The 17,374-nt window shown below is 36.4% G+C and overlaps 1 protein-coding gene across 1 annotated transcript in view; it reads left to right on the top strand.

Moving 5' to 3' along the window:
• CDK19 (cyclin-dependent kinase 19) overlaps window positions 1-17,374 on the top strand; it is a gene marked incomplete at its 5' end in the record, with an annotated part of 107,534 nt that overhangs the window by 32,455 nt on the left and 57,705 nt on the right. Inside the window, one exon of the mRNA XM_009584092.1 lies at window positions 9,266-9,406. Within this exon, the coding sequence (XP_009582387.1) occupies window positions 9,266-9,406 (141 nt within the window). The remainder of the gene's footprint in view (window positions 1-9,265; window positions 9,407-17,374) is intronic.

The following is a 17,374-nucleotide window of genomic DNA, read 5'->3' as shown; positions in this document are numbered from 1 at the left end:
CCCCCCTCCCCCAGAGGAGTGGGACTGCTTTACTGGATCCTCTCACTGAGATATAGTGGAAGTGACCAACATTCAATCGTCTAATTCTAAAAAGCAAATCTGTGACAGTATGTGTGGAAGGAAAATAAGGAAAAAAAGTAAGCACTAATTGGGCCTACTCATCAGTAGGACTATCACTACGTGGAAGAGGATTAGAGACTTAGATGTCTGTTTTTAAGTTTCCAGCAAAATATGATATGATTTGATTCAATCTATTGTAGAGGTGGACATCAAAGACATCATGAGTTGAACTCCAATACAGATATTCAAGCTCCACACCTATTGATAAGATGTGAGTTGCTTGGACCTGGATTTGTGTTTAAACCCAAAAGATATCAAACACTTACCAAGAGTAATCAATATGTTTATGATTCCTTTGAAAATACTGGCAAGGCGAGAAAGTGGTAATATTAATTCCAGTATTACTTTTTAAGGCTTCAGTAATATAGAAGTTGCTATTACTAATGTTAGTGACAAATTGCTCAATTTTTTTGTACTTGGCACTCAAGACACAAAATTGTAGTCTGGAAGGAAAGTAAACTTAGACCATGCAAAAAGATACTTCTGGCTCAGAACAAGTAAAGTCATGGTATTTCATTCCCCTTCATATGATTAAAAATATTTAATTTGATTTCTCTTATGGGGTAACAGCTTTGTATTTTAAAAGCTTTCTTCATCGAAGTTCAGTGTACATTGAGAGTTTGTGTATTTCTCACAACTGGTGACAGTGATGATGAATAGGAATGCAGCAGCTAAAACCCTGTTCAGACAGAATTTATTTGTGCATCAATTGAGTTTACTCGTTTTATAGAACAACCACAACAAACACATTTTACTGCTACATTGAATGGCATGTTTAAAACACCTTTTTTCTAACCTTTTCAGTTTGAATTTATTTTGGACATGTGGTTTTTACACTACGTGGTGATTTTTCACATGATTTAACAGCTTTAGATAAAGAATCACTGCAGTTTAATGTTCTTACCACTCCTCACATCTGACTGGGTATTGGTCATAGTCTCCGGGAAGTTAATTCTTTTCTATTATTTGAGACTGAAATGTTTGTTACACTAGTTATTTGATGTGAACTGGTCTCCAACTTCCTAACTCTCTTACTTTTTTTTCTATGGGGCATGCTACACAAATCATTTCTCCTTTCCTGTATAATTGCCCATGTTTTGTTGCTTCTTAAGCCTTTGCCAGGAGTGCTTTTTCTTCCCTTGCATACAGTTAGCCATGTTCAAGGCACTCTTGGTTCTGGCTTAACCTTGGTCCTCATTTCCTTTACTGTCAGCACTTCCCAAGCATCGCTCTTAATTCCCCTTTTGTCTCTTTTGCTCACTCCCAACTTTGTGTCTTTTTCCACGCTGCCTCCTACACATGGAACAGCCTCCCAATTAACGTACGTAAAGATCCTTCACTATCCTCCTTCAAAAAACTCCTGAAAGTCCACTTACTTTGTAACGCATTTCAGTAATAACAACCACTTGTCATTCTGTCTGTGTTGTGTTGTGTTTTGCATTTCTGTGCTTTACAGCTTGTGCCCTTTCAGCTCTTTGGGGTAGAAATCATAGTAGGGGACTGGCACATTTTGTTATTGCTTAGCATGATGTGCTCCCCCAGCACTACATAAAACCAAAATAAGTCTATTCATTGTGGGTATCGGTTTAGAATGATTTAAGTTTTGGAATTGTAGATGTGCTGTCACTGGAGAGATGTAGATTCCCAGAGGCCAACGGTTTCAAATGTAGGTAGCTTAGAGTTACTTACCAAAATTTGTCTGTAAGTATGGGAATCGTCCTTTTGTTCAAAACTGCCCAGCTTTAGTAACTCCTGTTGGTTTCAATGAGAAAAGTAAATGCTCATCACTTACAAACATCCAGATTAATTAAAATAATTAAATTTTCAGCTTCTGTACTGGAAACATTTGGCAAGAGATGAATAAACTATATTAGATGCTATCTTATTTTGTTCATTTTGTAATACTGAAAAAAAATTGTCCCGTTCTAATGAGGAAAAGTGATGGTGCCAATTAAGCTTATTAAAAAGTTCTTTTATGGTGAGCAAGAACTTCTTTTTTACTTTGTGTTTAATTACCAAGGATTAGACTGCTCAAATCTGTAATTTGAGTATAGATAGCAGCATACTTAATAATTTGCTATAACTTCTGTTGATGCCATTACCAAGGGATGAAGAAAGCTATGCTAATTTGAACTACATTTGACAGGTATTGGTGAAGACTTATTATGTTGTCCTTGCCTACAAACATATTCACCGTTTAATAACTAAGCCTATAAAAGATTTTTCCTTCATCACCTCTGAAGTTACATTATACAAAACAATGCAAAGCCATTAATGAGATTACAATAAAGAGTGTCTAAGAATATAGCAATTCTTTTGACCAATTGATTTATAACTCTTGTTTGCTTTAATTACCAAAATTCTTAGTGTAATCCACAAATGATTTCCTTATTTTTCTTGGCAATTAGTCTCTCTTGACTGGTAAAGTTCTTAGGCTGTTGATGTGCCACATACGTTAATTTGTAGTGTATTGTCTATGCTGTCATCGCTGCTTATATATGCTCGTGCTATGAAGTAAATGCAAGATTCCTTGGCTTGTACCTCAGTGTAAAAGCAGCATCTGACGCAAGGTTAAAAATGTGTATGTCCACAGATGCCACTGAATAGCTCATAACATTATAAGCCACATGCTTTCTTAATTCCTGGTAACTCGCTTCAGTATCACACCTTTATATTCCAGTTGTCTGAAACTTTCAGCTTCAGATGTTCATAACCACAGAATCAACCATCTCCTCTTCCTTCTCTTGTGAGTGACATTCCTTCTTCAATGTCTACTCGTGAGGTCTTGGATGCTTTTAATCCAAATTTTATCCAGCTTTTCTGCCTTGATTAATTTATGTTGAGATAAAAAAAAATGTAATTCAGTTAACACATAGCTGACATAATCTTAAGTCCATGAGTGGAACTGATACTATTTTTAAGTTACCTTTTCCAGTACGCAGCTAGAACTTCATAGTCTTACAAACTATGCATAGATGAAATCTTTCTAAGAAAAAGTGTAATTCCTTCAACTGATACGTGTATTTTTCTGCAATGTTCATTTTTGAGCTTAAAAAAAAAAAAGGGTTGTTTTAAATGTATGAGGTTTTGCTGGTTTATCAAGGAATAACTTATTTTCCTATTCAACTTTCATGTATGTTCTTATTTTACCTTAGTCTTAAGTTGTATACTGCTGTCCAGAACTTCCTATATAAAGCTGATGCACTTTAAGACATCATTCAAATTTATATTAAATACATTAAATGCATGATGATTACTTAATTGGACTTTAAGAAAAGTTTGATACAAATGAGATTTGCTCTAGAGGTGAATTCCGTTTGTTGTCAGTGTAGTTACTTTTAGCCATTGGAGAGGTTATAATAGAGGACTTACTTTCTTTTGTTCCTAGCTATTCTCCTATATTTTTGCAGCATCAGTTTTTTAGTATTGGAAATATTTTCTAAAGCACACATTTTTGTTTTTAGTACTGCAGATAAGCACACATTCAATGTCTTCAATTCCATAGTCTCTATATTTTTAAGTAGGATTTTTGATTCTAAGCAACATTTTTGTAACTTTTTTTTTTTTAAATGTTCTAAATTGATAGGGTATCTACTTTTCTAGTTTTCTAGCTATGGTACAGAGTTAATTCTCAGACGCATTTAATATGTGTGTGTAACTTCAAAGCTTTAAGATCCCCTTTTCTGGAAATCTGTGTTGTAACTTGAATCAGAAGCTTCTGAATTTTTTTTTATCTCATTCTGAAAAACAGTGACGTTTTTATCACAGTAAAATGTGTTGAATGTGTTATATAGCCATAAAGAAACATTGTTGGTTCTTAATAAATGATTAAATAAATTATTAACTATGATTTGATAATATTGAATGTGATGATACATTCACTATCCAAGACCAGTTAAACCATGATCTGGGTGTTTTTTTAGGTTTGGTTGAATGTTTCTCTCTTATTATTAGATTCTAGTGATCTCTAACAACTAACTGCTTAGCAGCAAATATCACTGAGAAACTTGGAGTAAAATTCATCTTGAAATTATTGTTGGTAATAATAAAAACATATGGACAGACTGGCTTTGTATTGTATGAAATAGTTGTTATGTATATATTCTTCTTTTTAAAAATGTAGGATAGAGATTATAAGCATAGTCATGTGTACCTAAAAATAATCATCAAATAATGGAAAGGAGAAAATATTCTTCCTACATGTGAATTTTGTAACACTAGCTGACTCTCTCAATATACAAATAAATATACTTAATTCCAGCTAACGATATTTTGAATAATGTTCTTATATGTTAAGTGAAATTGTGAGGGTTTTGCATACTGATTTGTGCAATAAACCTGCACGTTTGTTTAATCACATGAATGTTTTCTAATAGATCTGAGTTTTAAAGTCTTCCTCAAATATGGTGTAATCAGTTATAATTCTTTCTTCCACTAGGCTTCAGCTTAGCTCTTAATCATGAGGATAATTCAGATGCTAGTTGATCGCAAATATTTTTATATACATGAAAATACTTCTCTCAGTGTAACTTTTATTTTTCTCTCTTAATTTTCTATAGTCATGTGTATGTTTTTGGTTTAATTCAGTCCTGCTCCACAGGGTGATTCTTTGTACAGTTTTCTCTGTCACATGCATGTTTACCAATATAAGATTCTGCTAGCTGGCAGAAGAATGTAAGATTTGTTAGGGCAGAAGGGAGTGGGCTGGCATAGATTTTGATTGCTTTAAAGTTACAATTTTTATCATGAGCCATTGTTACAGAAAGTCTTTATGGCATGATTTATCCCTTCCAAATACAACGGATGGGGTCTTTTTGACACTAAAGTGATCGCTGGATTTCTTGCAGAGAGCATTTTTTTTGTCAATAGCTCTCTGTTCTGAGAATGGCTTGTCACATCACAAAACTTGCTTTTTGTGGGTTCATTTTCTGTACCACAAAGTGTGAGAATTGGAGGAGACAATAGATAGGAGCAGACAGCAAAGACAGAGGCAAGGGTGCAAAAGCATAAAGTGTGTGAAGAATTAATGTGAACAGAGTGGCGTGAATACTGGGTGTTTCAGATATATACTGAAAGGGTAGTTGAATTCTGATGTTTTTTATTATCACAGAGAGTTATTTTGACATATTTAGGTCTAAAAGATCTAGAAGAACAAGAAAGACCCCAGTAGAACCTGGAAAATGATACTGAATCTGTTGGTTCAGTGCTTCAAAGCTTAGTTATTTAAAGCAAGTTAGCTTTAGCAAAAGTTAGTGTATTAAAGCTCCTTTCACTATAACTTGAAATGTTGACCTCTTGTCAGTTGGAAATGTATTTTTTCATTAGACAGTTTGGTTAATGGCATTCTAAAGAAGATATTTGATGATGGCAGTGTCCTGGCATTGTTTAGAGGGAGGCTGTTGAGGCATATTTTCCTCCCCCTCCTCTTTTGAAGGACTGTTTTGTGCTGATTGCTGTAATGCTCCCCAAATTGGAAACTTAAGTGATTGCTGTAGAAATAAGTTTACCCAGTTTTGATTTTATTTTCTTTTACTTGTGATATACCCTTGACAAAATTTTTTTAGTGTCTGAAACTTTGGTGTCTGAAATGAGTCCTAAGTGTAGGCTTATGAAGCTGGGATTTATTTTTGGAACAGCAAACAAATGTTACTCAGGTTAGTTGGGTCTATCTTTGCTTTCTCTTTTTGAAAATTGTGCAAACAATGCATGTTTAGTTTTTATACCACCTTTAGATTTTGATTTATTCTTCCATAGCCTTTTAAGTGCTTTACATTTGACGCCTAAGAATGTTTGTCACCTTTGTTTGGGGGGTGATTGCTGCAGAGAGAAGGTGGAAATCATTTTATGTTTAAAATGAGACTTGAATCTTCCTCTTGACCTTGGTACAGATTTAGCGTGTATCCAAGCTTCCACCTCTTTAATATTAAAATGTAATTTTATTTTTTACTGGTGCGTTGACATAATTCTGTTTTATTCTCAAAGGTTGGATTAGGGATTGGATAGAAAGAAGGGTTTTTGCTGAAGTGTGGGAGCAAACAGACAATTTACTTCATCAGGGAGAGGCATCTGTGTTGACATGATTGCATTTCAGTTTGATGGAGACGCATGTAATTTTGAAACAAGCATTGCCTTAAGCAGTAGAACTCAAGAAGTCAGGTTGTCTAGGGGACTGTGTCTTGAGGTCTATGGATCGTCTCGTGTCTGTTGAGGGGGGTGCTCACACTGTAACTTCATGTAGTCCGACATGCATAAAATCTCTCCTTTTACTGGCTTCTTACTTCCATGAAAGCTTTCCAGGTCTGACTTGTTTGTTTGTTTTAACCTCTGTCATACTGAACAGCAATTCTTGGAATCGGGAATGGGATGACACAAACACAGAAAGAGTATGTTTGCATCAGCTTGACTTGCTTGGAAGCAGGCTAAAATTAGGATCTTTTTGAAAGCTCATTTAACTGCTGGGTAAATACTAGAGGTTTTCATGGAACAGACTAAATGAGTTTGCTCTATATTGTCATGCATTATGTTTACTTTGTTTATGGTGGAGGATTTAGAAAATGTAGTCTTCTAAATAGCTCCTCATCAGCCAGTTTTCAAACCACTTTCAACACATTAGGTAACATAGAAGGCAGACGAACTACTAGATTGAATACTGTTTCATGAGTCACCACTGTATCTTCTTTTGGAATGCTTAGCTCTGTTTCATTTGTTTGTTTATTATTGTTTATATGGTCTTGGCTTTGCTAAAGCTAAAATGGTCTTACTGAGGTAAGCCGGTTCATCCATTTTTCCCCTCAATTTTATTACATTTTTTTGAAGTCGAAAGTTGGGAATATGCAGTTAGTAAATAAAATCAATAGTTCCAGTGGTTGCAAACAGAAAATTACACCAGGCTTCTGGAAGCTTCATTACTTTTCCAGAACATTAATAAATTTATACTTTAAAGTTGGCCAATGAAGTATTAATTTAAGTTAGAATACAGATTTAAAGCTACTACCACAAAGTTGATGCCTTGTTTAAATTTAAAATATGTAAAAGCAATAGAAATATTTTACATTAGGTATTCACTTTTGAAAATAAATATAATTTGCTCACAATGTTTACGGAATCCAATCAGTGGCAGCATTTTTTTAAGATCTGGGAATCTGAAAATATGGAAAAGGGAAAGCGACTTGGCTATTTGTGCTGAATAGATTTGAATATTGCTTGAAGTTTCATTTACCTCATATGACAAGCATTCTTCTTTTGTTTTGAAGCATCTTAGATATATCAGAAGGGGAGCTTGCATCTACAGTGTTCTAATGAACTAATTAAAATGAAATTATGGCTGGATAACATTATTAATAAAGATACTAATTTGGGGGGGTTCGGTATCGTTACTGCTTCATAAATCATATCGTAATTATAGATGAAGGTCATTATCCAGTGAGCATTGTGCAGTACTGGAAGGTAGGGACTCCCAGGTGAAGTTTTGACACAGAATCTTCTTATAGATACGACAAGAAAAAACTTTTATAAGGAAATGATCCCTTAAGGCTTTCCATTATAGTTTTCAGAGTGATTGCACAATTAAAGGCTTTGTTTGTTTACTAATCCTCATTTGTATATTAAAAACTGATAATCCTGTAGATTTCTTTTATGCTGCTTTTTAATATACAGCCATCACTGTTGTATGTGTAGTAGTCGAAGGATCAGTGGGAACATTGCTTGTTGATAGGGAGTAAGCAGGCTCTTGTTCTGATAATTTGGGGTTTTTGCTTTTTTTAATTTCTCTTTAAACAATATTGCCTACACCTTTGCTAAGCACAATTTGACAGTGGCTAAAGTACTGGTGACAGCCAGAGGTAGCATTTACCATGAGGAAACGTTAACCCGTTACCATTTTCATTGGGAACAGTAGTGACAAACTTGTCAGGGGATGGTGGTGGAGGGGGCAGAGGTCTAATGAAAGCACAGCCATTGGCTACCTCTTTAATCTGGGGAGGGGGATCATCTTGAACTAAACAAATCCTATTTAAAGAATTGGGTAATTAGTAGTCTTGTCACTCTACAGATTAGCATTTTGAATCGCTTTCAGTAAAAATGCAAACTGCCTTTATTATTTCTGTCTTTCAAAAAGCACATAATTGAAAACTATTTCGTTATTTGAGATGCTTCTTTGAATCACCTTCAAAAAGGATAATTTTTTTTGAAAAATCTGAATGAATGGATTTAGTTGTTTGCTGAATGGCAATATGTCAAGATTGGGTTTGTGCCTTGCATAGCCCCACCTTGTCCAAGGATTGAAAAGGTAGAAGGGCCTCACCCCACTTTTTCTTGTATGGGGTAGCAAAACCAAACCTAACTCATCATCTCCACATTGTACTTACAATAAATGTTAATTAGTTTATGAATATTTAATGATCTCTCAGCAATCTTTTCATGATTTTTTTTTTTCATTCCTTCAACTGACTAATGCTGGGGTCCCTCTCTGCATTCCATGTTCTCAAGCGGTATTTGTCCTCTAGTGGGCTGAGTGACTTCTGTAATCCAAGAACCACTAGCTTGTCATCATCAATGAAGTATGCAGCCAAAACTTGGAAGTGAAAATATAACCATTTTTAGATATTTGCACATGATCTCACCCTAATGTTGTGGTGTGGGGTTTTTGGAGTCTCCCCCCCCAAATATTTATTTGAGTATTTATTTAATCTCTCTCTACCTGGGATTCTGATTTGGGAGGGAGCAGTAAAGTAGTTGCAAGCACTCTGTCCTGGGTGGTTTTGGAGAAGAGGAGGGAAGGTGTGAAAGCACAGAGTGTGGTCCTCTTTCAGGTAGATACTGCTGGTTTGGAAGTTTCTGCTCTAGCAGCTGAGCATAAGAGAATCCCAAATGGGGAGGAGGGAGGGAGGAGAATGTGTAAGACACTTTACTGGAGGTAAGTAGCCAGTCTTTAGACAAAAGCTTGACAGCTGTTTTTTAAAGGAACTCAGAAAATAAAGCAATTTAAGAAAATTGTGAGCACATCACTATTACTTTTAATTGCAAAGTTCAACAAACTTTGTATTTCATTCCATTATTTAGTGTTAATAGTTTAAAAAAAACAACACAACAAAAAACCTTTCCACTTATCTAACATGCTTCTTGTTTCTACTTGTTTTATTTCTAGCATATTATCAAGTTTCACCGTGCCTCAAAAGCAAATAAAAAGCCCATGCAGTTGCCAAGATCTATGGTTAAATCCCTACTCTACCAGATCCTCGATGGAATCCATTACCTCCATGCAAACTGGGTGCTTCACAGAGATCTGGTAAGTGTTGCATGTATTACCTGGTTAAAGTTTCACGTGCGTGTTGTTGGGTAGGAGAAGAAAAGTCCCTATTAGTAATCTTGCGTATCGATCCGTACAGCTCTTCCTGTTATTGTTGCAGGAGACCAATGGAGACTTTAAACATGAAAACAAACTATGTTTTCACATTGTTTTTATCTGAGTCATCTGAGCTCAGACAATGATGCTAGATCCGGTAAAAGGATTGCAGATATCAATATCCGAAAACAGTACATGAGCCAGCTGATATATGTTGGTTGAACATTCTTATAAGTTTGTGCACAACTTTGAAAAAGCATTTAAGTAGGAAAGTGATTGATACCCTTGTACATTGTTTGGCTTACGTGCAAGTTAACCATAAAAGCTAGTGAAAGAGTAGTTTTTTCATGGAGTATTTCTTTTCCATGTGGTATTTTTTCTGACCGTGGGAAGAGAACTATGAAAGAGTTGTCATCTTGAAATTTCTCATGACCTGACGTGGCTCTTTAAGTTGACTGCAGATTACAAGGGCAGCCAGTTGCCTTGTCTTAGTTACCCTGTTCCCCTTAAAGTTTCCCACCACTCCTCATTCTTAAGTGAAGTGCTACCAAGGGTTGCAAAAAGAATACTAATATGGGTATAGTGCTTGCTGCCACTTGCATTGTAACTAGAATTTTTGGCATGAGACAAACAACATGATGGTTAATATGCCAAATCTATTCTAATAGTTATGCTATTGTAACATCAGTAGTAGGTATGATAGGAAATGTAGTGTAGTCTGTGTATAAAGCCACTGCTTTATTTGGTTATGTTTTGTGGTTGCCCCAGTAGGTCAAAATAGAGATGCATGTCCAGAAACTTATAACCGCTAATTAAGTTTTGTGAGATGTAGACTGTTCTTGAGTCTTTAATAGTAAATAGGGGCTTGGATTAATTTTTGGATGTGGAGCAAATGTTTTCTAAGAAGATATGAATAAATGTTAAGGCAAGCCTGGAATAGAAGTCACAGACATCTTCTGAAAGAAATTTTATTTAATTGTTGTCATAATACCTAATAACAGTGGCCAGAAGTGGGGTTTCAGGTTTTGGTATGGGTCATTTTTTGACCTCGTTCCTTGGTATTTATTGTCAGTTTTTCTGTTAAATTTCAGATGCTAGTATATTTGTGGTTTTTTTTTTTTTTTTTTCCACCTTTGGAATAGTAGCCATGAGCAAAAGCAGGAAGCAAGTACAACCCTGATTTTCGTGCTACAATTATTACTTTCCTAAGGAGACAGCTGTTGCTTTGGCAGAGTGCTGAGATGTAATTAGATACAGCTTGAGAAGGAACACCTGAAAAGTCTGTATGTTTAAGGGAAGTGTATGTGTTCATGGAACTATTAAATATATATACACTCAAATGCCATACATGAACTTGATATCTTGATAGGAAATGCAAGATGGTATCTAGGATGATAATAACAGATACCCTAGTGAATTTTCTTGCCGGTGTTGCTATTTCCAGCCTGCAGCACCAGGTGTTTTGCATGACTAGTGCTGCTACTTTACAGGTCTTATCTGTTGGTGATGTGTTGCAGCAAAGCTGGTGCCTAATGTCTGATTCTTCTCTTGGAACTTTGGGAGGTGATGGTTGCTGTTACGAAAAAGACAACTATTTTTCATGGCACTGGAATGATAGTGCTTGATTGATGTTGGCATAACTGAGAAGAGAGAAGAACAGAAATTTGTGAGGTCTTAATGTGTTCTTGGTATGCGAATAAATTTAAGCTAATGGATTCTGGAATACCTCAGTGAGAGAAAGGAAACCATTTAAAAAATTGCTTTGGTACACTGGTGATTTAAAGGTGTATTCAGAATCTTTTGCCTTTTTTTAAATTATTGCAGGTTTCTGAAGAATTCAGGTATTTCAAATAGTTATTTTGTATCTTGAACATAGTAAGAAAGAACTGATGTTATTCTGTATGTGACCTGTCTGCTCTTGAAATTAGGAGTTAATGTAATCATTTAGTAACCAATTTAAATTCTCAGTTAACCAAAAATTGTATAGATCTCTAATTTTTATTCATATGCTCATACCTGTGATTTTTTGTTTCTAAGAACGGTACCTCAGGCACAATTTCACTGGGATCAGTTTCTTGTGTAATACATAAACACCAACTCTTCAGTGTTGTCTTAAGATGGGGAGCAGTTTGTCTGGTGTTTTTCTCTTAGCTGTTTTAATTTACATCTGCTGGAAAAATATTTTTCTATTTTATGTAAACCAATATTTTGCATCAAGACACCTTGTACTTTCCTGGTTTAATATAACTCTGTTCTTACTATTTTTAACGTGCATTTGGATGTAGACCAAAGATGGTGACATCCATAAAAGTCATGTTATGCTTATTTCATTGCCTTTTTTTTTAAAAAAAATTAGATTCTCCAAGAATATTTATCATGATATTAGCCAAATTCTCCTGAGCCATGGAAATGACCTTTAGAATTTATTTAACAAATGTTGCAGTGAAAAAACAGAAGCATGGGAGGTTAGGTATTTGCGAGAGTACTTGCTTGGAGGTATTTGAAGAACATTGTTTAAATCTTAATTTGGTACTGTCTTAAAGAGTTTTTAAAGGAGCTTGAATACCAAATGTGCTTTTTGGAAAACCCTGGTTCTCAATGGATCCATATTTTTAGATACCTTAAAATTGTTAAGTTATTTTTAAGATCAGCAGTAGCCAGCAAAAGCATGATAAGGGTAATAAAACTGGTGAACAATGTGAACTTGCAGACTTGCAATACATGTCCTGTCCTTCGGCTGAGCTAATGGATAGAGCTAATGGATAGTTTCTACCACAAGGAGACAGCCTTGTTCCCCTCTTCACTACCACTAGGCATTGCCACCTATTTTAGTGACCTGGCATGTGACACTCACCTGAGTCACGGTGAGCTCATTCAGGGAGTTAAACCCACAGAAGGTATTCACTCTTCTCCTGCAGAGCTCATTTTCTGCAGGATTAGCTCCCTGAGGGATCTCCCTGGGAGCTTACATGCGTGCGGGAGCTGGCGTGGAAGCAGTGCGAGGCTGGAGATGGTGGCAGAAAGCTGAATGGGTCGTTCTGGCATCATCTGCCATTAGATCAGATTATTTTATTGTTAAAATGCACCTTTTTAATTCTTAGATGGAAAGTGCAAGTGTTTTTAAAAAATGAAATTCAGTTGTGGTTCTATATCAGTATAACCTATGTTTACGTTTAATCTCTTCTGATCCAAGACTTACGTCAGCTTAAACTCTTCCAACACGTGTCCAAATTTAGGAAAATGCCCAAACTGAGGCAAATTATAACACCAAATACACTCATGCTTGTACTTCTAGAAATACGAAAATAATTTACTGTAGTGTATATTTTAATTGTAATATTGGGGTTATTTTGTTTCTGGTTTTCTTATCCTGAAAGTAGCTTAAAGGTGCTAAGTGGCTTTTTAGGTAAATTTTTTGGCTAAGCTGTGAATTTCTGTCAGTTAAAAAATATTCAGCAGTAACTTTCTTTACTGCAACATTCAAACCAGTACAGAAATGGGACAGGAGTGTTAGAGTTTTGATTTCTTTGAGTAGCATTGAGCCAGTTTATACACCTTGGAGTTGACAGAAGTCTATAAAAATCCATACATTTGGAATGGCATTTTGTTGTTGGATTGCATGTTGTTGGGCAATGGTAATTTTGCCTTTTCAACACTGCAGCACTCCTGAAAGCCACATGTGAGAGGAGGGAGGCTTTGCTGGCCCTGCTAGATGCTGTGCATTTCATTATAAACAAGAGGTTAGTATAGATAAATGTTAGAGAAAACCTTTTGGTACTAAGCTTTTGTTTTTTAAAGTGCTCTGTATACACCATGGGCTTGTAGGAGATCTAAAATTGTGCTCCGTATCTTGAGTCAATAGCAAGTTAGAAGATGCAGCATGTGGAGTACAGTATTTCATGGTATTGTAATATCTTTGTCCTCTCCTCCCCCAAACGTGAATTACTTAGATTCTACAGGAATGTTCAGCAAAGGCCTTACTTTGCAGAGATGTCTGAAAATGGAGGTCTTGCATACACTGTTCACATTGCGTGTTCATGTTAGCAACAGAAAGGATTTTGGCACTTGCGCTAATAACCCTTCTGTAGTTGATAGTTGCTTAAGGACAAAAGCAGGCAGAGATCATTTCCTTTAGAACTTGATAAAAGCAATTTCTATTTGTAATAGGACGTTTTTTCCTGGAGGGAGGTATTATCTATGGGATGTTTTAAGTGCACGGAAACCATACTGAGGAATTAATTTAAGATTCCACTTATGTCCTTGAGCATTTCTTTAGTATTCTGCTTAATGTTACTAAAAGTCCTGGTTGAAAAACTAATGTTGGAAATCAAACTCCCTAGAGAAATAAAGATTCCCCCCCACCCCCCCCGGATTGTGTTAAATGGTTGCTTTCAGCATTCTGAAATCGGCAACTTGCTCATTGCAATAGTTGTATAAACTAACTTTGTAAAATGAGCCAAGTTCCTAAAGTGTTTTTATTATAATTTTAAATACTTGTTGACTACGAACTTCCCAGTTTCTCTGGTATTGCCCCTCTACAGCTTTAGAATGTCTAAATTGACTGCATATGTTATTTTACAAATTAGAGATTAGTTTACAGCAGAAGTCCCATAGATGGAACAACAGTGATATAGGTGAAGAGACTCAACGTTAGACACACCTTTGGACTCACAATTTTGGTTTACATACAGAGAGCAGAGTTAATGTGTTCTGATGGAACAAAAGGTGTCCATGAGTCTTTAACATTGCAGAGGTTTCAAACGAATTCCTTTTCACTCTAATATTGATTTGTATTATTCTGTTTAGAAACAGATTTAGGTGTCTAAAGTATAAGTGAGACAGAAGGTAGATTCTAGATGAGATGGTTCCCTGGGCAGGTTTGGATGTATAGCTTACTGTTGATGCAGAAGAAGGCCATGCTGCCTCTACTCCTCTCTGCTCCACTGTGCTCCTCCTCCTGCAAGCTGGGGATTGGAAAACTAACATGAGTTAAAATCAGACTCACAAAGAAGAGCTTGATCTGTATGTGAGTTCATTCCCTGATCTGGTTCAGCACGCAATTACACAAATGCTTATGTAGGGTGGATATATAGGCAAGATGGATATATGTGTGGGAGCCAAGTGGACAAGGATGGGACATAAGGGAAATGTAGACTTCCATATTCAGTGACATTGTCCTATTCTGCTGGCTGTGCTAAGTATATGATCTGTAACCCTCCTCTTCCTCCTTAACCATTTTGGTACCTGTAAATTTGTTGGTGCCTGGCTCTTGGCCAGTAAGAATAAAATGAGCACCTGAAATTTCTCAACATAAGAAATCTAAGATTTGGTGTTTTGAGTTGTGTTTTTTGAAGAATCTAATTACAGTTGTTGAAATAATATTTTTGCCAGTGGCAGAAAGCAGAGTGAGCCTGTTTCTCAGGTCCTCCAGTTTACAGTCTATCATGTCAATATAAATACACATTCTTTGGCATTTAAAGCAAACATGAACAGCAGTTGCAAGGAAAGAGTACTTTTCCTACTTCTGCTCTGGAAGAGAATGGGTGGTAATGTGGCAGATTTCTGCAACCAAGTGACTAAATCCTGAAGCCAGTTCTGGATGTAGGGTCCTTATATACACTGAAGGACAGCTCTTATGGTGGTATTCAGTGAAGAAAGGTGGTTGTAGTGAAAACTTAAGGATTGTTTTTGTCACTTGGACAGCAAGAGTTTTGAAGCTGATAGATACATCAACAGAGTGGATATAGTAACTGAGTTTGTGGCTTATGTTACTGAGAGGTGCTGGATAGAAGTAGAAGATGGGGAAGAAAAACAAGTAAGAGGAATCTCAGTGGGAAGCAAAGATGGATTTTTTTTTTTTTTTTCAGAAGACACAGCTAATGGAGAGAGTAAGAAGAGCCAACAAAAGTCTTCCTGCAGCTCTGTCTTTCAGCCATCTCTGTGTATATGCCCTGCAACGCCATGCATCACTTTTCCTCGCTGGTAGCCAAGATTCGCTTTTCTCAGGGTTTTTGTGGTGTCCCACCCCATCATTCCAGTCAGGCCCAAATTTTAATTGAGCTGGCCTTTCCTTGACACTTCAGCTAAGCTGGTGATGCTTCCATGTCCATGTGTGGTTTTTTCAGTGTAACACTTTCTCTCCAAATCAACCTTGTCACTCTAATTTCACTGAAGGGAGGGGGGAGGAGGAAGAATCCAACTGTGGTGAAGACTTTGCCACTGGTTTTCCATCTCCAGCTTTTTTATTACCATACCCTTGTCTCTTAAAGTAGGAGGAGATCATGTATGCGTTCTATAGTTTGCTTCACTATGTAGTCTGTATTAGCAGAAGCTATTTTCATTGTGTGCTTAAGCTAATCGGTTTGTGTTTCTTCCCAGAGTGGATTATGGAGTGTCTGTGCACTTCTGCTACCTGCAGAATTTATGGAGTGCTAATCTGGGCATTTTTGGTGGAAGGACATAGCAGAAAGCTGAGGTTTGATACAATTTTGACTCCACATGTCTGCTTATGTAGTGAATGTCTATAGACAGTCTTCAGGATGATCAGACATGTGAGCTCCCAGAATCAGGCTTCTTAACAGGTCCCCTGAATATCCAGCCACTGCACTAACAGTAAACCCAGTATCTTTCCACGGGTAGATCTTTAGCAGAGCCACAAGATGCCCGTGTCGTGGCCAGTGTCGGCTCTGGCTGGCCATGATTGCACTCAGGGCAAGCTGCCTTCTCCAGTGCTTCAGCTCCACATCCCTTGTGGAACGGTGTGTACTGGACAATGCAGTAGTTGTTCTTCTCTCTCAGGGTTGTCTGGAAACCGTAGCAGTCTGGAGACTGTGGGTTTTCTCCTGTCAGAAGTGAAGGAGAAAGGGAAAGCCCAAACGGAAGGGGCCAGACAGATGACTTCCTGTGGGAATCGGCAACTTCTGTCTTGCTCAAAAGCACAGCCTATTCAGAAATGGTTAAACTAATTAGTGTTTCATCCTCTAACTCTATTAATTTGTGATTTTAAAAAATAAATATTTATTATTTATTTATTCAGAATGAGTATTTTAAATAATCTGTCATGATGTTTGTATAGAATACCAACGTTGTAGTAAATTTTCAGTAATTCAATTATATTAAATTCCATAAAGATCCAACAGTTTTCAGATTTTTAGTTGACTGGTTGACTTTTAGTTTAGGGATTAATTAAAAAAACAGTCATTATTTTCTCATAGTAATTCTCCTCTAGCCAGTATGTAAATCTGCAGTCTCCTAACATGGACCTGTACCTGGACTCTGCTCTGGAACTTTGCTGCTGCATTACATGGCTCACTTGACCTGTCTTTGCCTCTGTTTCCCAATCTGTTAGCTATTTATGGGTACAATTTGTAGCTAACTGCTTTATGCGCTACAAAATCTTTGAGTGAAAGCAGTATAATATGTGTGGTTTATGTAAACTTTCTTTTTTTGTTGTTTGATACTCTTCTACCAATGAGCTGGAAGTATTAACAAAGACTAAGAATAAAATAAATTGCATCTTGTATGAAGGCACCAGAAAATTTCTTAAAATTTTAAGTGGATACTGACTTTTTTACTTCTGTTTTCATGTCAAAGCCTTTGAGAAATGAGAAGAGTCTCTCAATGCTTATTATTACTAGTTTATAGTATTTAACTACTCCCTCCTCTTCTTCCCTGTGCCCTCCCAAGAAGATTTTCCAGGCCAATAAATAATTAGAAAATTTACCTAAAAAGCAGCAGAACTGAAGTGGTTTTTAAATGTCCCACTTGTGTTTTGCTAAGCAAGCGAACTGTGGGTTTGAAAGATAGTGTAAAATGACAAGTGTGGGAAACTCCCCTTTTACCAGCAATTCTAAAAAAGGATTTTTATGTGCTGATACCAAAAGTAGATTTAGACGTAGGTTCACGCACCCC

This window comes from Fulmarus glacialis, unplaced genomic scaffold (assembly GCF_000690835.1).
Source record: "Fulmarus glacialis isolate BGI_N327 unplaced genomic scaffold, ASM69083v1 scaffold8578, whole genome shotgun sequence".
NCBI lineage: Eukaryota > Metazoa > Chordata > Aves > Procellariiformes > Procellariidae > Fulmarus > Fulmarus glacialis.
Note: the sequence above shows the minus strand (reverse complement) of the source record. Positions and strands in the feature narration are given on the sequence as shown.